The sequence below is a fragment of the Carcharodon carcharias genome, chromosome 8, assembly GCF_017639515.1.
Source record: "Carcharodon carcharias isolate sCarCar2 chromosome 8, sCarCar2.pri, whole genome shotgun sequence".
NCBI classification, from domain to species: Eukaryota; Metazoa; Chordata; class Chondrichthyes; order Lamniformes; family Lamnidae; genus Carcharodon; species Carcharodon carcharias.
In genome coordinates, this window is record NC_054474.1 from 12998254 (window position 1) to 13020344 (window position 22091).

A 22091-nucleotide genomic window follows, 5' to 3' on the forward strand; every position below is an offset into this window, starting at 1 on the left:
ATTCTAGAGACCATTATAAAAGGTTTAATAGCTAAGCATGTGGAAAACAGTAGCAGAATCAGACAGAGTCAGCATGGATTTATGAAAGGGAAATCATGCTTGACAAATCTACTGGAATTTTTCGAGGATGTAACTAGTAGAGTTGATGAGGGGGAGCCAGTGGATGTGGTTTATTTGCACTTTCAGAAGGCTTTCGACAAAGTCCCACATTAGAGATTGGCATGTAAAATTAAAGCGCATGGGATTGGGGGTAGTGTATTGAGATGGATAGAAAACTGGTTGGCAAGCAGGAAACAAAGAATGGGAATAAATGGGTCTTTTTCCGAATGGCAGGCAGTGACTAGTGGGGTACTGCAGGGATCGGTGCTGGGACCCCAGTTATTCACAATATATATTAATGATTTAGATGAGGGAATTAAATGTAATATCTCCAGGTTTTCAGATGACACAAAGCTGGGTGGGTGAGCTGTGAGGAGGATGCAGAGATGCTTCAGTGTGATTTGGACAAGCTGAGTGAGAGGGCAAATGCATGGCAGATGCAGTATAATGTGGATATATGTGAGGTTATCCATTTTGGTAGCAAAAACAGGCAGGCAGATTATTATATGAATGGTTATAAATTGAGAGAGGGGAATGTGCAACGAGACCTGGGTGTCCTTGTACACCAGTCGCTGAAGGTAAGCATGCAGGTGCAGCAGACGGTAAAGAAGGCAAATGGTATGTTGGCCTTCATAGTGAGAAGATTCGAGTACAGGAGCAGGGATGCCTTGCTGCAATTATACAAGGCCTTGGTGAGATCACACCTGGAATATTGTGTGCAGTTTTGGTCTCCTTATCTGAGGAAGGATGTTCTTGCTATAGAGGGAGTGCAGCGAAGGTTTACCTGACTGATTCCTGGGATGGCCAGACTTACATGAGGAGAGATTGAGTCGATTAAGATTATATTTGCTGGAGTTCAGAAGAATGAGGGGAGGTCTCATAGAAACCTAGAAAATTCTAACAGGACTAGACAGGGTAGATGCAGGAAGGATGTTCTCGATGGTGGGGGAATCCAGAACCAGGGGGGTCACAGTCTGAGGATATGGGATAGACCATTTAGGACTGAGATGAGGAGAAAGACGCTCTTTGGTCTGCCCGAAACTTGTTGGTCTTCCAGTGCAAAGAGTTGTCCCCGACCGAGTGTTGCAGACTGACACATTCCAAGGTCCAGGACTACGTGCTGAGGGACGCACTAAAGCTTGGGGCAGCCGCCGCAAAGGCCCAAAGGGGAAACTTCGCTGTCTAAGACCTTTCTGCCACAGTGCACCGAGGGACTGGGAAAGGTATAGACCCCTCAGGCTGTACGGCTCACAATGAATGTATGCATTGAATACTAATTGTATTATAATTGTATTGAAGCACCTCAGAGTGCAGCATGATGTATGTTGATAACTCCAATACCATTGTCTGACTGTCTGTCTGTAATGACCATATTGAAATGACTGTAACATTCAGTTCTGTCAAAGGGTCATGAGGACTCGAAACGTCAACTCTTTTCTTCTCCGCCGATGCTGCCAGACCTGCTGAGTTTTTCCAGGTAATTCTGTTTTTGTTTTGTTTTGTTTTTGTTTTTGTTTTGGATTTCCAGCATCCGCAGTTTTTTTGTTTTTATATCGTAATATTCATTGATTGTATTGAAGCACCTCGTGATCCATGTGTAAAAGTGGAACCTGATTATACTTTTTGTGATGGCCATTTAGAAATGTTCCTTCAGACATTTTATGAATAAAGTATATTTTTCCGAAAATAAAAATAAAAACAAAACCCGAAACGACACCTTCTCTTCCGCCCCTCTTGTGCCCACAGCGCTCACTGCCGCCCCGCAGAAGCAGCTTCCGGTGCAGGGCGGGATATCGGAGGAGCGCCGGCGCGGTGCGGGGCGGGATATCGGAGGAGCGCCGGCGCGGTGCGGGGCGGGATATCGGAGGAGCGCCGGCGCGGTGCGGGGCGGGATAGCAGGAAGATGGCGACCTCGCTCGGAGCGAACACGTACAACCGGCAAAACTGGGAAGACGCGGTGAGGATACGGGAGCGGGGCTGTCCCGGGGGGTCGGGGAGAGAGGCTGCTCCGGATCCAATCCGATCCGGATTGAATCAGAACTTTACAGTATAGGAGGAGGTCATTTGTCCCATCGTGTTTGCACCGTCTCTCCGAATGAACAACTCGCCCGATCTTCCCCAGCGCTCCCCACCCCCACCCTTCCAGGCGCCTCCCCCCAGCGCTACCGCCCACCACCACCCCCCCCCCCCCCCCCCCCCTCCACTGCGCCTTCTCCCCTTTTCAGAAAACAGTCTGATTGCTCTTTGATAGTTCCGATCAAACCTGCCTCCACCGCACTCTCTGGCAGTGCATTTCAGATCTTAACCACTCGCTGCCTGAAAAAGTTTTCCCTCCTCCTTTTACTAATTATTTTAAATCCATGCCCTCTGGTTCTCGGCCCTTCCGCCAATTCACCAGTTTCTCCCTATCGACTCTGTCCGGACCCCTCATGATTTTGAACATCTCCATCAAATCTCCCCTCAGCCTTCTCTCCAAGGAAAACGGTCCCAGTCTATCTTCATAACTGAGGTTCCCCATCCCTGAAACCGTCCTCGTGAATCTTAGCTCCGCGCTCTCCATTGCATTCACATCCTTCCTAAAGTGCGGTACCCAGAACTGGACACAATACTCCAGCTGAGGTCGAACTAGTGACTTGTACAAGTTCAACGTAACCTTAAAGCAAAATACTGTGGATGCTGGAAATCTGAAATAAAAACACAAAATGCTGGATAAACTCAGCAGGTCTGGCAGCATCTGTGGAGAGAGAAACAGAGTTAACATTTCGAGTCTGTATGACCCTTCTTCAGAGCTTCTCACTGTAGCCCTGCACGTTCTGGTCAGGATCCGGTCCCAGACCCATGCTTTGAAGAAGAATCATACAGACTCGCAACATTAACTCTTTCTCCTCAGATGCAGCCAGACCTGCTGAGTTTTTCCAGCATTTTCTGTTTTTATTTCAACTTAACCTCCTTGCACTTGTACTCTATGTCCCTCTCAATAAAGCCTAGGATGCCGTATGCTTTATTAACCACGCTCTCAACTTGTCCTGCCACCTTCAAAGATTTGTGCACATATACACCCAGGCCCCTCTGCTGCTGCGCCCGCTTTAGAACTGTACCCTTTATTTTCTGCTGTCTCTCCGCGTTCTTCTTGCCAAAATGAATCATTGCATTGCATTGAATTTCATCTGCCACTTGTCTGCCCATTCCACCAACTTGTGTCCTTTTGAAGTTCCACACTATCTTCCTCACTGTTCACAATGCTCCCAAGTTTTGTAACATCTGCTAATTTTGGATCCTGGGTTTGATCCTGGTGCTGGCTAAGTTATCGCTCATGGTCAATGACTTTCATTAATCGCACCCTGCCCTGTATAATATTTGAACCTCCAGGGTCTTCTACTCTCTGGAACTCCCTCACTGAACTCCTCTGACTTCCTTGTCTGCCTTGGAAAAAACAGTTTGGTGTCTCTCCCTTTTTTAGTTTGTGCTTTTCTCTGTAAAGTGCTTTGGAACAGCCTCTTGCATTAATAAGTGTCCCCGGGGTGCGGAACCACTGTTTGAAGTTTAAGTTCATTCTCTGGCCCTAGAATCAAGGAACACTGACTCTAGCCTAGGGAGTTGGCCATTAGCCTGGGCTGGGGGACTTGTGGATGGCAGCAGAGGGAGGGTCAGTCTGGCCCTTTTGGTTGCCTTTCATTCGACTTCAACAGACCAGATATGAAATGACCCCAATCCCTTTTAAGCCCCTCACTAATGATACGGTCAGAATGGAGCAGTATAAATGCCACACATTGCTGAATTTCAATTGTCAATCGGATCTCACGGCTCGGAAGGAGGCCGTTTGGCCCATCATACCCGTGCTGGCTCTTTTGTTGAGCTGTCCAATTAGTCTCACGATTCCCGCCCCCCAAACCTGCCATATCCCTGCAAATTTCTCTTTTGCACAGTGCTACAGACCATTCCAAAGCAGGCACATTCAGATTGCATGGATGCCAGACTGTTTTTGAAAAGCTCTAGGAGGTGTGGGGTTATATGTTTGGAGGGTTCGAGCGAGGGAATTCCAGAGAATGGAAGACCTGTGCAAGCTGCATGTGCACAGATATCTTTGTTCACAGTTGGCCCTTTTTATAAGAGGGATGACTCCGCAAGTCCCAGGTGCTGTTTTGGGCGCAGCATTCAGATGGCAGGACCAAGCTGTAATCACCCGACGTTCACTGACCTGTGCCAGATGGCTCTTTAAGGTTAATACATTTGGTATTGGATCAGGACTGAGGGTAGGGCGATTTCATAACATGGTCACACAGGAACAGGAGTAGGCATTTCAGCCTATTGAGCCTGCTCAATTAGATCACGACTGATCATCTACTTCAACACCACTTCCCTTGCTATCTCCATACCCCTTGATGTCATTAGTCTCAGGAATCTATTGATTTCTGTCTTGAACATGCTCGATGACTGAGCTTCCGCAGCCCTCTGGGGTAGAGAATTCCAAAGATTCACCTGAGTGAAGAAATTCCTCCTCAACTCAGTCCTGCCCACCTGTCCCCAGATACTTTTCCCCATGCCTGATACTTTTCTAACTGTTCAAAAAAGTAAATAACACAAGTTCTTTGTTATCCCAGTGATTTTTCTCCTGAGTCTTTGCATCAATGTCCTTGTGATTTAATCATTAATTCCTCACTCTTGGGCGAGTCCTAACTTGTGGATGCAAAATACAACTGCAGAGTCAGAAAATACCTTCAGTAAGCCAATATCCGTCTACATCGACCTCCGGTTACATCTCTTCCCAATTTACCCGAACACAGTTGACAGATTTTGGCACTCAACTTGAAGCAAGGACTTTGATGCTGAAGTTTTGGAGAACGGAATCGAAGTAACTTGCAGCACATTAGCTGAACAAGCCCAGTTGTAAAGGTGTGGCTGCGAGAAATCGCCTGGGCTATTGTGTATTCCACTCATGTTCTCATGTGGGACTGTCTGTCATCCATTCCTTTTCCTCTTACATTGATCTGAATTTCAACTGTAAATAGAATTATACAGCACAAGGGGCAGCCATTCTGCCTGTGTTGGCTCTTTGGAAGAGAAATCCAATTCAGCCCCTTCTCTCCTCTTTCCGTAGAGCTCTTCAAATTCCTCAGACAAATATTTTTCCAATTTCCTTTTTGAAAGTTCCTATTGAATCTGGTTCCTCTGCCCTTTCAGGCAGCGCCTTCCAGATCACAGTGAATTTTTTTCCCTCACGTTACCTATGTTTTTTTTTGCTGATCACCTTAAACCTGTGTCCTCCGGTTATCGACCTTTCTACCACTGGAAACTCTTTCTTCTTATTCACTTCAAATCTTTCATGATTTCGAACATCACTATCAAGTCCCCCTAAATTTTCTCTGAGGATAATTATATTTCACCTCCTGATGGCCTCCTCTCCCCCCCCCCCCCCCCCCCACCCACCCTCTCTCTCTGTCACCACCCCCCCCCCCCCCCCCCACCTTGGTCACGGAAACACCCCCCCCCCCCCCAACCTCTCTCTCGGTCACCGCCCCTCCCCCCTCCCTCTCTCTGTCACCCCCTCCCTCCCTCTCTGTCACCCCCCCCCCCCTTCTCGTTCTCTCAAACACACACACACACACCCCCACCCTCTCTCGGTCACCGCCCCTCCCCCCTCTCTCTTGGTTCCCCCCCCCACCCCTCTCTCTCGGTCACCCTCCTCCCTCTCTCAGTCACCCCCCCCTCCCTCTCTTTATATCCATCTCTCTCTCCCTGTGCCCCCTTCAACTCTTTCCTCCCCTCTCTCTTTCTCCCTTTCCCCTTCCCTCTCTCTATCTGTTTCCCCTGCACTCTGTCTAATTGCCCCCAATCTCTCTCTTACCCCCCTCTCCCTCTGTTCCTCCCCCCATCACTCTCTCTCTCTTTCCCCTCCCCCCCACCTCTGTCTTTCCCCTTCCCTCTCTCTCTCTTCCCACCCCCCCTCTCTATTTTCTCTCTCCACTTTTTTGCTGATTCAGATGTTGCTGGCTGGTTCTGTTGTAGTTTATTTCAGGAGAGGTACTGAGAGCTGATAAATTAGTGGATGCAGGTTTGTTGAGGAACCCTGGCCCTATAATAGTATAAGTTTGGAAGCTGCAGGTTTCGATAAGCTGCTAACTCCATCTCTCGGCCACTCTCCCTGATTCTGCCATCTAACTGATCCAGGTACCTGGCTTAAACCTGTCTCACAGTGTGAACACCTGCAGTCCCAGCCCATTCCTTCTGAGCTGGCATCTGTGAGACAAATAGATTCATCAGAGGAACTCCTGCAAGCAAAAGGCTAAAAAGTACTGTGTCTGATTTCAGTTAATGAGCTTATAAATAACCCTGAGGTACAGCTCTGTCACCATAACACTGTGGTAGAGTACTGGTGGAGACAGGTCTGTCACTGTATAACAGTGCGGTACAGTACTGGTGGGGGCTGTTCTGTCACTGTATAACACTGGGGTACAGTACTGGTGAGGACAGGTCTGTCACTATAACACTGGGTATGGTACTGGTGGGGACAGGTCTGTCACTATAACACTGGGGTAAAGTACTAGTGGAGACAGGTCTGTCACTGTATAACAGTGCAGTACAGTACTGGTGGGGACTGTTCTGTCACTATGACACTGGGGTAGAGTACTAGTGGGTGGGGACAGGTCTGTCACTATAACACTGGGGTAGAGTACTGGTAGAGACAGGTCTGTCACTGTATAACAGTGCGGTACAGTACTGGTGGGTACTGTTCTGTCACTGTATAACACTGGGGTAGAGTACTAGTGGGTGGGGACAGGTCTGTCACTATAACACTGGGGTACGGTACTGGTGGGTACAGGTCTGTCACTAGAATACGGGTACAGTACTGGTGGGGACAGTTCTGTTACTGTGTAACACTGGGGTACAGTACTGGTGGGGACAGGTCTGCTACTATAACACTGGGGAACAGTGCTGGTGGGGACAGGTCTGTCACTATAACACTGGGTACGGTACTGGTAGGGACAGGTCTGTCACTAATTCACTGGGGTAGAGTACTGGTGGAGACAGGTCTGTCACTGTATAACAGTGCAGTACAGTACTGGTGGGGACTGTTCTGTCACTATAACATTGGGGTAGAGTACTAGTGGGTGGGGACAGGTCTGTCACTATAACACTGGGGTACGGTACTGGTGGGTACAGGTCTGTCACTGTAGAATACGGGTACAGTACTGGTGGGGACAGTTCTGTTACTGTGTAACACTGGGGTACAGTACTGGTGGGGACAGGTCTGTTACTATAACACTGGGGAACAGTGCTGGTGGGGACAGGTCTGTTACTGTAACACTGGGGTACAGTGCTGGTGGTTATGGGTCTGTCACTGTATAACACTGGGACACAGTATTGGTGGTTATGGGTCTGTTACTGTAACACTGGGGTACAGTGCTGGTGGTTATGGGTCTGTCACTGTATAACACTGGGACACAGTATTGGTGGTTATGGGTCTGTCACTGTATAACACTGGGACACAGTATTGGTGGTTATGGGTCTGTCACTGTATAACACTGGGACACAGTATTGGTGGTTATGGGTCTGTCACTGTATAACACTGGGACACAGTATTGGTGGTTATGGGTCTGTCACTGTATAACACTGGGACACAGTATTGGTGGTTATGGGTCTGTCACTGTATAACACTGGGACACAGTATTGGTGGTTATGGGTCTGTCACTGTATAACACTGGGACACAGTATTGGTGGTTATGGGTCTGTCACTGTATAACACTGGGACACAGTATTGGTGGTTATGGGTCTGTTGCTGTGTGACACTGTGATACAGTACTGGGCCATGCTAGCTTTGGGCTTATTTGCCTCCTTCAGATGCCCCTGGATCTGTTGTGTGTTCACAGTGCTTTCAGTTTTATTTGCTCCCTGGTGCTTGTGTTTGAATTTTGATGCAAGATTCTTTCTGTTCTGTGTTGTGAGTTTTATTTTGGAGATATCACTGTTACTTCTCTCTCGTGTGTTTAGGATTTTCCAATTCTGTGCCAAACATGCCTGGGAGAAAACCCCTACATTCGAATGGTGAGTTTCCATTTCTTTGTTGAATGTATCCACGTGGAGTTTGTATTTAGCTGTATTTTCCTTTTGGTGGATTAAACCAGGTCACCCAGATCTGTCTGAATGAGCCAGGAGAGATGGAAATCAGTGAGAATGTGAAATGATGCTTGAAACTTCCCTCTGTGCATCTACGACCTATTACAAAAGAGAAAAGGAAGAGTTGCATTTATGTCGCACCTTTCACAACCTCAGGGCACCCTGAGTGCTTTACAAACCTATAGAATTCTTGTTCAGGTGAGGCAATTTTCCAACACACAGCAAGCTCCCACAAACATCAATTAAAGAAATGATCAGATAATTTGTTTTTCACGATGCTGGTTGAGGGATAAATGCTAGACCTCGGTTTAACATCTCATCTGAAAGACAGCATCCCAGACATTGCAGCAACCCCACAGCAGTGGTCTGGATTTTGTGCTCAAGCCTCTGTTGGAACACCCAGCCCTCTGACTCAGAGGCAAATGCCAGTGTTACCCCCTGGGTCATGACTATCCTTAATTAATGGGTCATTGTCAAACCTGGCTTAGTTAAGTGTCTGTGTAGAGGTGTGATTCTAACTTTAATGTAATTTATTGTGGGCAGTGGTAATGTTGCTGGACTAGTAATCCGGAGACCCAGGCTCTGGGGACACAGGTTCAAATCCCACCATGCAGCTCGTGGAATTTGAATTCAGTTATTTTTTATTCATTTTCATGGAATGCAGACTTTGCTGGCTAGGCCAGCATTTTTTTTGCCCATCCCTAATTGCCCTTGAGAAGGTGGTGGTGAGCTGCTGCCTTGAACCACTGCAGTCCATGTGATGTAGGTACACCCACAGTGCTGTTAGGGAGGAAGTTCCAGGATTTTAACCCATGGGAAGTAAGGTAATTAAAACATCCCTGGTTAATTCTCTTTAACCTCCACCTCCCCAGTTCACCTTCTGAACAGATGTTGATCCAGCTCTTTGTTTAATGTTGTCCTTTGCTCCTGATTTGATTTGGGTGTGAGAGAATCTTAAAGGGAGAAAGATGAATGGTGCAGATCTGAAATACAATCAGACAGCAAATTAATATCAAGCTGCCTCTCCTCTTTGTACAAGCGGATGACTGTTTGCATTTTCCAGCATTTCCTTTTCTTTATCTGGGAGTGCTTTTACCCCTCCCCTGCCCACATCTCCACATTCCTGCTGGATCTGAATTCTGCCCCCGTCAACTCCAAACCTCAGTTTGCAAATTTGCAGGCTCTGTTTTAATTCTCTTTGTCAAACTTAGGAGGTCAAGAAAATATTCTCAAGTACACGACGGCGGTTAATCTACATTTTGTCCGAATTACGCTGAGACCCCTGACAACGGGTTGCATTGTTTTTATTTCCTACTTCAGGGATTTAAGCTCATAATCCAGGTTGCCGCACCCACGGCCAGTACTGAAGGAGTGCTACATTGTTAGAGGTGCTGCCTTTTGAGATGAGATGTTAAACCAAAGCCTCATTTGACCCCTCTGATGGAAATAAAAGATCCCGCAGTCACTGTTTTGAAGAGCAACGGAGTTCTCCCCGGAGTTCTGGTCAACATTGATGACTCATAAGAACATGGAAATAGGAGCAAGCCCTTCAAGCCTGCCCTGCCATTCAATAAAAACATAGCTGATCTGCCCCAGGCCTCAACTCCTCTTTCGTGGCAGCTCCTTATAGCCCTCAACTCCCTGATATTTCAAAAATCTATCTACCTCCTTTAAATACTTTCAGTGATCTAGTCTCCACAACTCTTTGAAGTAGAGAATTCCAGGCATTCACCACCCTCTGAGAGAAGAAATTCCCCCGCATCTCAGTTTTAAATGAGTGTCCCCTTATTCTGTAACTATGTTCCCTAGTTTGAGATTTCCCCCACTACTGGAAACATCTTTTTAACATCCACCTGGTCAAGCCCCCTCAGAATCTTGTACGTTTCAATAAGATCACCTCTTATTCTTCTAGACTCTAATGAATAAAGCCTAACCTGTTTAGCTGTTCTTGACAAGTCAACCCCTTCATCCCAGGAATCAGACTAGTTAATCTCTTTTGAACTGCCTCCAATGCCAGTCTATCTTAAATACAGGGAGGGACCAAATCTGTACAGAGTACTCCAGTTGCAGCCCTGTACAATTGTAACAAGACTTCCCTTTTTTTAAACTCTAACCCCCTAGCAATACAGATCAAAATTCAATTTGCCTTCTTAATTACTCAACCAGCATCACTAAAAAAACAGGTTATCTGGCCATTGTCGCATTACTGTTTGTGGGAGCTTGCTGTGCACAAATTGGCTGCTGTGTTTCCTGTATTGCAACAGTGACCGTATTTTCATTAATGGAACCACATTGGGACATCTTGAAGTGGTGAAAAGCACTGTATCAATGCAAGTTTGTTCTTCATTGAGAAGTTGCTTCAGTGTCCTCCCCTCTTTCTGAAGGTACTCATTCCCAGTGGGATACAACTGTACAAACATCCATGAAACCCTCTATTTAGTCTTGGTTTGTGAAACCAGAATGTGACAGCGATTTGAACTTGGTGGGCATCACAGTTGACCCTAATTGCAGCTTCACCTTCACCACTGTCCGGCGGATGGCACTGTGTGCAAAACTGGGTCTGCTGGCTTGCCTTCTCGCCCTCCTCCCTCCCTAATTCGGGGGAATTGGTTTGGCTGTAACTCCTCCCTCTCCAATAGTTGCCTTGGCAGTAGGCAGCTCCTTCAGCGTAAACTTGGGTATGAATCTGGGGCTTATTTTTTCTTCCTTAATGCAGATATAATGCAGATAGTCAGCGGGAAATTGAGGAGCAAATTTGTGCACAATTTGTGGAAGTGTGTAAAAACAATAACAATAGGGTAATTATATCAGGTGATTTCAACTTTCCCAACATGAATTGGGATAGACATAGTGTTAAGGGCTTGGATGGAGTGGCTTTCTTGAAATGTGTACAGGAGAACTTTTTAGGTCAATATCCAGAGAGTCCAACAAGGGACGGTGCATTGCTGGACCTAATTCTGGGGAATGAAGCCGGACAGGTGGCTGAGGTGGTGGTGGGGGAGCATTTTACTGATGGCAACCACAACATGGTACAGTTTAAGTTTGTTATGGACAAAGAAATCAACAAGTTGCAAAAAAATGATTTGGATTGGGGGAGAGTGGATTTTAGTAAAATAAGGCAGGATCTGGCCAAGGTAGACTGGGAACAGTTACTTGTGGGGAAATCTACAGAGGAACAATGGGGGGTGTTCAAAAAGGAAATGGGGAGGGTACAGGCTCAACATGTTCCCTCTAGGGTGATAAGAAGGAGTAACAAGCCCAGAGAACCATGGATGACCAGAGATATTCAGGTTAAGATGAGAAGGAAAAGAGAGGCTTTTAGCAGGTACAAGGGACGCACATCAGCAGAGGCATTGGTGGAGTACAGACAGTACAGGGTGGAGCTTAAGAAAGCAATTAGGAGAGCAAAGAGTGGATATGAGAAAGCTCTGACTGGTAAAAGCAGGGAAAATCCCAAGATATTCTATAAGTATATCAATGGGAAGAGGATAACCAGGGAAAGAGTAGGGTCCATAAGGGACCAAAGGAGCAATCTATGGGTGGAACCAGAGGACATCGCTAGAGTGTTGAATGAATACTTCACATCCATCTTCACCCAAGAGAATGAGGATGAAGGTATCGAACTCTGGGCGAGAGACTGCGAGGTTCTTAAGAAAACTGATATAGGGAGTGACAAGTTATTGGACGTGTTGGCTTAAAAGTGGATAAATCTCCAGGTCCAAATGATTTGTGTCCCAGACTGCTGAGGGAGGCAAGGGAGGAGATCGCAGGGGCTCTGACCCAAATTTTTAATTCCTCTCTGACCACGGGGGAGGTGCCAGAGGACTGGAGAACAGCTAATGTGGTTCCGCTATTTAAGAAGGGTTGTGGAGATAAGCCAGGAAACTACAGGCCAGTGAGTCTCACGTCAGTGGTAGGGAAACTATTGGAGAAATTTCTGAAGGAGAGTATCCATCTCCACTTGGAGAGGCAAGGTTTGATCAGCGATAGTCAGCATGACTTTGTCAGAGGGAGGTCATGCCTAACAAATTTGATTGAATTTTTTGAGGTGACGACCAGGTATCTAGATGAGGGTAGTGCAGTTGATGTAGTTTATATGGATTTCAGCAAAGCCTTTGACAAGGTCCCACATGGGAGACTTATAAAGAAGGCAAATGTACATGGGATACAGGGTAATTTGATAAGGTGGATTCAAAATTGGCTTAGTTATAGGAGGCAGAGGGTGATGACAGAAGGGTGCTTTAGTGTCTGGAAGCCAGTGTCCAGTGGCATACCACAGGGATCTGTGCTCAGTCCCCTATTTGTCATTTATATAAACGACATAGATGACTATGTGGGGGGTAGGATTAGTAAGTTTGTGGATGACGCAAAGATAGGCCGGGTGGTTAACAGTGAGATTGAGTGTCTTGGGCTACAGGAACATATAGACGGGATGGTCAAATGGGCACATAAGTGGCAGATGGAATTTAACCCTGAAAAGCGTGAGTTGATATACTTTGGAAGGAGTAATTTGACAAGGAAGTATGCAATGAACGTCATGGCACCAGGAAGTTCTGAGGAACAAAGGGACCATAGCCTGTGTGTCCATTGATCTCTGAAGGAGAGGGGCACATTAGTGGGGTGGTGGAAAAGGCATATGGGACACTGTATCAATCAAGGCATAGATTACAAAAGTAGGGAGGTCACGTTGGAGTTGTATAGAACCTTGGTGAGGCCACAGCTGGAGTAGTGTGTGCAGTTCTGGTCGCCACATTATAGGAAGGGTGTGATTGCACTGGAGGGGGTGCAGAGGAGATTTACTAGGATGTTGCCTGGGATGAAACATTTAAGTTATGAAGAGAGGTTGGATAGACTTGGGTTGTTTTCGTTGGAGCAGAGAAGACTAAGGGGCGACCTGAGCGAGGTGTACAAGATTATGCGGGACAAGGACAGGGTGGATAGGGAGCAGCTGTTCCCCTTAGTTGAAGGGTCAGTCACAAGGGGACATAAGTTCAAGTTGAGGGGCAGGAGGTTTAGGGGGGATATGAGGAAAAGCTTTTTTACCCAGAAGGTGGTGACAGTATGGAATGCGCTGCCTAGGAGGGTGGTGGAGGCGGGTTGCTTCAGATCCTTTAAAAAGTACCTGGATGAGCACTTGGCATATCGTAACATTCAAGGCTATGGGCCAAGTGCTGGTAAATGGGATTAGGTAGGTTGGTCAGGTGTTTCTCATGTGTCAGTGCAGACTCAATGGGCCGAAGGGCCTCTTCTGCACTGAGATTCTGTGTGATATGAAAAGTGCTGACAGAGATCTCTTCATGTTTTGTAGGCTCATAGACATCCTCTGATAGCTGTTGATTGGGTCTTAATATCTTTTTCTTTACAATTTCAGACAAAAGAAAAATATGGAAAAGAGTGCAAGGTATGTGTCCGAGCTTTCAAGGTACTGATCTCCTCGACTCCCATTCACCCTGTAATTCTCCCATTACCTCCAGTGTCACATAACACAATCTTGAGTTTCCCATCACTGGGGAAAGGGCAGGGTGTCTGGGGGGGTAATTGGGTAGCACCTTTAGAGGGCCGCCACAGGCACAATGGGCCTAATAGCCTCCTCCTGTGCTGTTTCATTCTCGAGTGACTGGTTAATGATGAGCTATTATCCTAAAGCATTAAAGTATTCGATGTGCCTAATTCAGTATAGACCTCCTGTGTCTAGAGACAGGCAGACAATGCAAGCACTTCACGCCTGTCTCCGTAGCTCGTTTCTCTAGAGCAGGTTACTAGCCTGAAGCCAGAGGCTTGAGAAGCACCATTCCGCACTGAGCATAGCTGACCAGGAGTCTCTTCTGCTCTCTCTGCCTGCCGTAGAGGTGTGAGAATGATTTACAGGTTGCTCATCAATCTGTTTAGCCACATTACGAATGCACCTTCAGTGGCCATCAAATCCTGGAATGGGACTTGAATCCAGAGCGGTTGGAGCACTACGCACTGTGACACAAGACTTCCATTAGTTTAATGGAAGTAGTTTCCTGTGTGATAACTGCACCATGAGTTTCTAGGGTTTAAACCAGATGCATGATTCAGCAAAGATCGAGGCCATAAAACCAATGTTGGTGTTTTGCTCCTAGGGTAATCCCACTCTGATGCTCACTTTTCGTTCCCCATTAATATCCCATCCTTTTTCCTGCTCACTGCCAGTTCTCTTCAATATTCCTGCTTCTCAGTGAACTTCACCATTCTAATCTGAAACAGTTTATTGTCTCTGCTTCTGCAACAGCTTTCTTTGTTGGCCTTTTGTGTTAAGAATCTTTTCTAACCCCTCTTTCAATTCCAAATATGCAAACCTGTTGCTGCATCCTGCACCGTTCAAACATGATCTCTCCCTCTGCTCCCTCAGCATTGTGGTGTAGCTCCTGCCACCGATTCAATGTCCAATTCTTTTTTGCATTAAAACGTTTTCATGATCAAATTAATAAAATTAAGCGATTTTGAAAATAGATGCCTGTATATTGTGGGTTTGAGGCCAAAACATTGTGTGTTTTCAAGAAGCAGTTGGATATCGCTCTTGGGGCGAAAGGGACCAAAGGATACGGGGAGAAAGCGGGAGCAGGCTGTTGAGTTGGATGATCAACCATGATCATGATGAATGACGGAGCAGGCTCGAAGGGCCGAATGGCCTCCTGCTCCTAGTTTCTATGTTAACAAACCTCTGCATCAATGTGTCTTGTGCACTCCCAGCCACTAACAGGTGCTGTGCAGGGATGTAATAGATAGTGGCTGGAATGGGACCGTGTGAGAATTTGAGTGAGGCAGTTCTCGTGTTTTACTGCACTGGCTCATGTTGAGGTTGAGACGCGGCCAGGAGCAAAGATGGCGCCGCTCAAATCATCACGGCCGCGCTTTAGGCGGAACCCTTCCATGTGTCCTCGAAGCGGATTGGCTGGAGCGCCTGTCACTCATGGATGGTTTTTCCGGCTCGGGCCACGGGCAGAGAGTTGGGTCCGAGCGGGAGTCCGGCGCTTGTTTACCAGATGTGGGATTTTGTGGACGTGAGAGAGAGAGAGAGAGAGAGGAGTTCAGCCCGAGAGATTTATTAATGTTGATGCAGGGAATGTACTTTGTCCAGTTAGACTAATGTACCAATAATGTACTAAAATTGGCGCGGGTTTCTCTGGGGCCTGGCGATGGACATTAAACCTCAGCCTTCCTAAATTACAGCACTGGTCAGAAGGGCTTCCAATGGAGACATGAACCGGCGGGAATACACAGGAAATGACCGAGTGCCCGCCCGCTCTCCTCAAGACACAGGCCGCGCTCTGATCCGGGCCGAGGCCGTGCGCGCGGCGACGTCATCGACGCATGCGCAGAGGGTACTGGCTGGCTGGCTGGCTGGCTGGCTGGGCGCCGCGGATTGACGTCATTGGGTTTCTGCGCTTGTGCTGACCAGTGCGCGCGCGCAGCGGGGTTACGGCTGGACCCCTCCCGTTAGCAGGAGGCGGAGTGTCCGGGCAAAGGCTGAACATTGGCGTTGCAGTGGACTGTAAATCCACAAGGTGGCAGCCACGGGCCGGGCGACTGGGGAATCTCTTACAACAGTTGACTTGGTTCCTCCCCTCCATCTGCAGGTGATGCTGCTCTGACTGAGTTCAGCCAACTGAGGACCCACCTGGTGTAACATTGCCCCACTCCAACCCTGACCCAACTCATTTGATGCAACCCTCACCTGCTCCTTTGTCGCCCCGAGACTTGGCCATTGCAATTCTTTCCCGGCCGACCTCCCATCTTCCGTCAGGGATGAATGGAAGCTCGCCCTTAGAGCTAGCTCTGCTGGCCGTACCCCAACACGTACCGGTCCCGCTCACCCCTGTGCCCGCTGACCTACGCTGACTCCCAGTCCAGCAGCACCTCAGCTTTCAAACTCTCATCTTGGTTTTCAAATCCCTTCCTGGCCTCACCCCTCCCCTATCTCTGTAAGCTCCAGCGCTGCCCTGTGCGTCCCCGATTTTAATCACTGCACCATTGCTGGCTGTTCCTTTGGTTGCTTAGGCCCCAAGCTCTGGGAATACCCTCCCTACGCCTCTCTACCCCCTCCCTCCTCCTTTAAGATGCCCCTTAAAACTGACCTCTATGACCAAGCTTTTTATTAATTTGACCTGATATCCTCCACATGACTCCCAAATTTTGTTCGGTGACACTCCTGTGAAATGCCTTAGAACATTTTACTATATTAAAGGTGCTATATAAATGCAAGTAGTTATTGCTTTAGGAACTCATAGTTCAAGTGATTGTTGTGTTTACCAGATTTTGGGTGCAGAAATAAAAATCTTTATTAAAGACACGAGCAGCATTGTCTTTATTCTGTTATGTGAAATAGTCTTTCCTTTACAATTAGTTTCACATATTAAAGTTCTGTTTGTCACCCATAATTACATATTAATCTATTGAATTTCAAAAACTGGTCTAAAAATGTCATCCTTAAATTCTTTCTTGAGCAATAAATTTGCAAAGTCTGATAATGCTCTATTAGCCTGTGTTCAAATTACTCTTTCCGGTTTCCTGCCTCAGGTGTGGCTGAGTTTGTATCACTCTCACCTTTGAGTCAGAAGGTTGGGCGTTCAAGTTACACTCGAGCACACAAATCTAAGCTGCGCTGTCAAAGCAGGCCTTTGGGTGAGACTTTAAGCCGAGGCCCCATTTTCCCCCTCGGGTGGATGTAAAAGATCCCACCACCACTGTTTCGAAGATGGTCGGGGGAGTTATTTCTAATATTTGCCCCCCGGTCAATGTCACTAAGGCAGACTATCTGTTTGTTATCACATTGCTAATAGTGGGGGGTTTGCTGTTGCATTTTAGCAGTGTCTGCACTTGCGAAGCACTTCATTGGCTGTAAAAAGCCGTCTGGGGGCTGTGAAAGAAATGCTCTCAGTCGCAGTGTCTTTGTCACTCCAGATCATTGTGTGGTGACTCCAGTTGGAACTGCACGCCTGCTCTACAACTACTGCTGGTGGCCTGCCCTTTTTGCAGGCGGCGCCAAAGCTGGAAGTATTGTGAACGATGAGGAGGATAGTGTTAAACTTCAAAGGGACATAGAGAAGTCGGTGCCAAGGGAGGGCACTTGGCAGACAAAATTTAACGCAGAGAAATGTAAAGTGATTCATTTTGGTCAGAATGTAAAATAAAGTTTACAATTCAGAAACGAGGTGCAAGAAGAGATGGACCTGGGGGTGTATATATGCACAAAGCGTTGAAGGTGTCAGGCAAGGCTGCGAGCACGGTTAATAGAGCATGTGGAACCCCTGGCTTTATAAATAGGGGCATGGAGATTATGATAAATAAAACAAAACGCTGATTGAGCCTCAGCTGAACTTTGTGTCCCATTCTGGGCACCTCACTTTACACATTGAGAGAATGCAGGTAAGAATCGCGAGGATGGTTCCAGATGTGAAGTTCCGTGGATAGATTGGAGAAGCTGGGATTGTTCTTCTTGGAGAAGAGGCGGCTGAGAGGAGATTTGGTAGAGGTGCTCAAAACCATGAGGAGGTCTGGGCAGCGTAGAACGACCGAGAACGGGAGGGCACAGACTTAAGGCCATTGGCGAAAGAAGCCATGGTGACATGGGGGAGACCCTTTTTCGCGCAGCGAGTGGTTAGAATCTAGAATGCACTACCTGAGTGTGTGGTGGAGGCAGGCTCAATCATGGCTTTCGAAAGACAATTTGATAATTATCCGAAAGGAAAGAATTTGCAGGACTACAGGGAAAGGTCGGGGGTAGTGGGACAAGCTGAATTGCTCTAAAGAGAGCTGGTACAGACACGAAGGGGCAAATGGCTCCCTCCTGTGTTGTATGTAACCGTTCTATAATTCAGTGATGGGCGGATTGGGACATCATACAGAGAAAGCTAGGGATTGTTGCAGTTGTGTGGGATTCCCCCTGTACGGTAAATGCTAAGCTTCTGCGGTGCGTTGAATCCATATTTTTTTCCCCTTGTTCCCACATTATTAGATCTGCTCCCGGCCTTTCACTGTTTTCCGTTGGTGTCCGGGTGCTCGGATGCGTTTTAAGAAGACCGAAGTCTGCCAGACTTGTAGCAAACTGAAGAACGTGTGCCAGACCTGCCTGCTGGACCTTGAGTATGGTGAGTGGCCGTGACTTCAGCCGGGGTGCTACAGACCTCGACCTGTTTACGAGGAGGTCAGATTGTTGCCAGCCTTGAAAGGAAGCCGGGAACTAGTCCAGCCCAGCAAGACACCAAGTAGGGACCGATGGGAGTGACAGTCCCACAGGAGAGTCAGGGCTTAGGGGTGGGTAATTGTGAGGTATAAGCAGCTCCTTGAACTGTCTGAAATAGTTAACGCACTCAACATGGTTCAAGTGGTGCCTTGGTTATTTCTGGTGGTGTTGGCAATGGTCACCACCGTTGGCCCGAATCTGCAGCTCTTCCGGATAAGCGCGGAGGGGAAGTCGCTGATGGGTTTTTAGAGCCGAGCCCCTCGCAGTCGAATGGTCTGCCCACAGACTTTTGTTAGGCGGACGTATCGAGGGATATGGAGCGGCAGAGGATGAATGGAATTGAGATGTGGATCAGCTGTGGTCCAACTGAACGGTGGGGAACTGGCGTGAAGTGTGAATGGCCTCCTCCTCTTCCTAACAATCACTCGGTTCTGGAAGGGTTAGCCATTTGTAGTTTTTCACCACTTTGAAAGTGTCCTTCAAAGCTAAAGTGCTTGGTGCTAAAACGTCCATTGTAGTTGTGGCATTTAAAGGCAGTGTGAGCCTCTTGTGTGAAATTTGTTCCACTTTTTCCATATTCACTACGTATAGCACTACTTGGGTGGCTTGCTGAGCTGGACGCACTCCAGCCCCATCTTAAGGTTGACAACAATCTGACCACCTCTTAAACGGACTCTGGTCTGTAATCTCCAGTCTAAAGCAGCTGAGGAAGAGCTGGCAGTGTCAACTGACAAAGCCCTCGTCATTATCATCAAATCCTTTTAGTGACCTATTTCCCGTTTGCATTAGCACATTAAGGAACTAGATTCTTAATAGATGTGGACCAGGAATTGGAGAAGCTGGAGAGTGTCCATCTCCTCCGTGCTTTTAGAAGTTGAGATAAATAAAGTGACCCATTAAGTAAGGCTGCAACTATAACGTATAGCAGGAAAACCTTTAGATCAGAGCAGATCTCATTGAATAGCGGAACAGGCTCGAGGGGCTGAATGGACCTGCTCTTGTTCTTCAGTTGCATTGATGTGAGTGCCTGCTTTACACAGTGGGAGCGGTATATATAATGTACAAATGGATTCAATTCACAGCACAGAGTTTCAGTAAAGTTGGTGAGATGTTCCCCTGTCAGGGCTTTTAGTCTGCTTGGACGATTCCTTGAACCACACCATCTGTTTTGCAATTACTGTGAACCCAAAAACGCTTCATTTTAGTGCAGAAGTGGCAGCCTACTCCCCGAGTTACTCAGGAGGGAGTCTGCGTTCTTGCCATTGAGGTAGTGCTGAGCCTGGTTAAAGAATGGTTAAAGACTGCCTCGTTTCCTTCCTGTGCTGTTCTTAGGATTGCCCATCCAGGTCCGGGATGCAGGAATATCGCTCAAAGACGAGATGCCCAAGTCTGATGTCAACAAGGAGTATTACACGCAGAACATGGAGAGAGAGGTAATTATTGTCTTTTAACTTCTTGTGCACCTCCAAAAGATTTTTAAAATTAAAGGTTTCTAATGTGGGCTTCGCTGGCAAGGCCATCATTTACTGCCCATCCCTAATTGCCCTTGAGAATGTGATGGTGAGCTGCCTTCTTGAACCGCTGCGGTCCATGCAGTGTCGGTACATCCACAGTGACTTTTCTGTAGTGGTTTGGTACAACCGAGCGGCTTCCTAGGACATTTCACAGGGCAGTTAAGAGTCAACCACATTGCTGTGGGCCTGGAGTCACATGTAGGCCAGACCAGGTCAGGCCAACAGGTTTCCTCTCCTAAAGGACATTGAGTGAACCCAGATGGGTTTTTATGACAACCTAGAGGTTACTCCTGGTTCCTGTGAACGGTCACCTCGACCTGAAGTGTTGGCTGGGATTTTCTGGCCCTGCCTGCTGCAGAAATTGTAGCAGACGGGACAGATAATTTGGACGGGAACTCCTGGTCCCATGGTGGGCAGGTGGACGGGGCTGGAAAATCCTGACCGTTAACTCTGTTTCCCTTAACAGAGGCTGCCTGACCTGCTGAGTATTCCCAGCGTTTTTGCTTTTGATTTCCAATTTCCAGCAGCGCACTATTTTGCTTTTCCATTTTGCTTCCCCTTTGGTTGCGTCGGCCTTACAGCCTAATATCCACATTCTGCTAACATTTATACGGGTAGCGCTAGCTAAACCAGGCACGAGCTGCTGAGATAGCAGTCCTGATGGTGAAAACTTATAAATGGAAATGATCCAAAGATGGGCCTTGAAGATTTCAAATGATGGGGCAGTGACTATTTCCTATGGCAGCTTGTTCCATTGTTGGTTCAGCAATTGAATTGGCAGGGCAGTGTTTCAATATCTTCACAGAGGTCTAGAACACAGAAGGAGGAAGTGCAGCCTGTCTTGTCTGTGCTGGCTCTTTGAAAGAGTTATCTAGTTAGCCCCATTCCCCAGCTCTTTCCCCAGACCCCTTTTCAAGTATTCATCTAAATTCCTTTTGAAAGGTACTGAATCTGCTTCCATCCCCCTTTCAGGCAGTGTGTTCCAGATTACAATAACTCACTGCACAGGAACAACTCTTCTCACCCTCTCCCCCTGGTTGTTTCACCAATGACCTTAAATCTTTATCCTTGGTCTTCCCCACCCCCCACCCCCACCGGCAAAACTTAAGAGTTAATTTAATTTAAACTTAGACCTGGGCCCATCAGGAGTGATGTCAGGAAGTGGAAATTTGGACTCTCTGTGGGAATGGAATTTTTAAAAAATATTTTGGGGGAATATTGTGTTATCCTGTAAAGAATACTGGGTGCCTATGTCTGTATGTGTGATTTAATTTATCTGGGCAAGAGTTTAATAGGAATCAGGTTGTCTGGGGGGGTTTGGAAACATGTCAAGGATAGAGGTGTTAAGTTTGAGGTACAAGTAAATAGGTTAGATCTAACATTTGCATTTTTAGAGTTTGTTTGAATATCAAAGGGGAGTCAGAGGTACAAAAGAACATGTTTGTATCTTGTAGGAGTTCATAGGTAAGTCATAGGGATCTTATTGAGCAAAAGCAAAGACAAGATGGAAACATGAAAGACCTTATATTTGGAAGGGTTTGAGTTTCATAGAGGTGTGTGAGGACAATGGAACGAAGATGAATGGGATAAAAGGTATATTAGAGTTACAGTGGATAGCTGGATTTAGCTGTTGAGGTAGAGATGGCCGGAGCTGTTTGATCTGTTGAGATAGCTGGATCTCTGTGCTGGGAGAGGATGCAGTTTGAATCACCCATCCAGTCAAGCCAGAAATATCTTGGGCTACAGCAAGCAGTTTTATTCTGAAGTGGATTCCACCACAGAGTGGAAGAGGGTGAAGGTCATGTGGTACATCTTTACTGAAGCTGCAACAGTTTGCCTTGTGTAATATTACTGGATTTCATACTTAACCATCTATAAGGAAGATAAAAGCAAAATACTGCGAATGCTGGAAATCTGAAATAAAAACAGAAAATGCTGAAAAAACTCAGCAGAGAGAGAGAAACAGAGTTAACAGTTCGAGTTCGAATGACTCTTCAGAGCCATAAAGGAGAGTCATAAGGACTTGAAATATTAACTCTGTTTCTCTCTCCGCAGATGCTGTCAGATCTGCTGAGTTTTGCCAGCATTTTCTGTACCTGTGAAGGAGGGTTGCCTGGAAAGTGGCTGCTTGTGGGTTTGACCATGGAGGGAGT

General features: G+C 46.9%; 1 protein-coding gene across 1 annotated transcript in view; it reads left to right on the forward strand.

Annotated features, from left to right (window-relative positions):
* The first annotated feature begins 1949 nt into the window (after positions 1–1949).
* Positions 1950–22091, forward strand: part of rbm22 (RNA binding motif protein 22) — a 30041-nt gene continuing 9899 nt past the window's right edge. Inside the window, exons 1-5 of the mRNA XM_041193134.1 lie at positions 1950–2056; positions 8089–8142; positions 13586–13615; positions 18197–18329; positions 19757–19857. Of these exons, the coding sequence (XP_041049068.1) occupies positions 2003–2056; positions 8089–8142; positions 13586–13615; positions 18197–18329; positions 19757–19857 (372 nt within the window). The 5' untranslated portion in view covers positions 1950–2002. The remainder of the gene's footprint in view (positions 2057–8088; positions 8143–13585; positions 13616–18196; positions 18330–19756; positions 19858–22091) is intronic.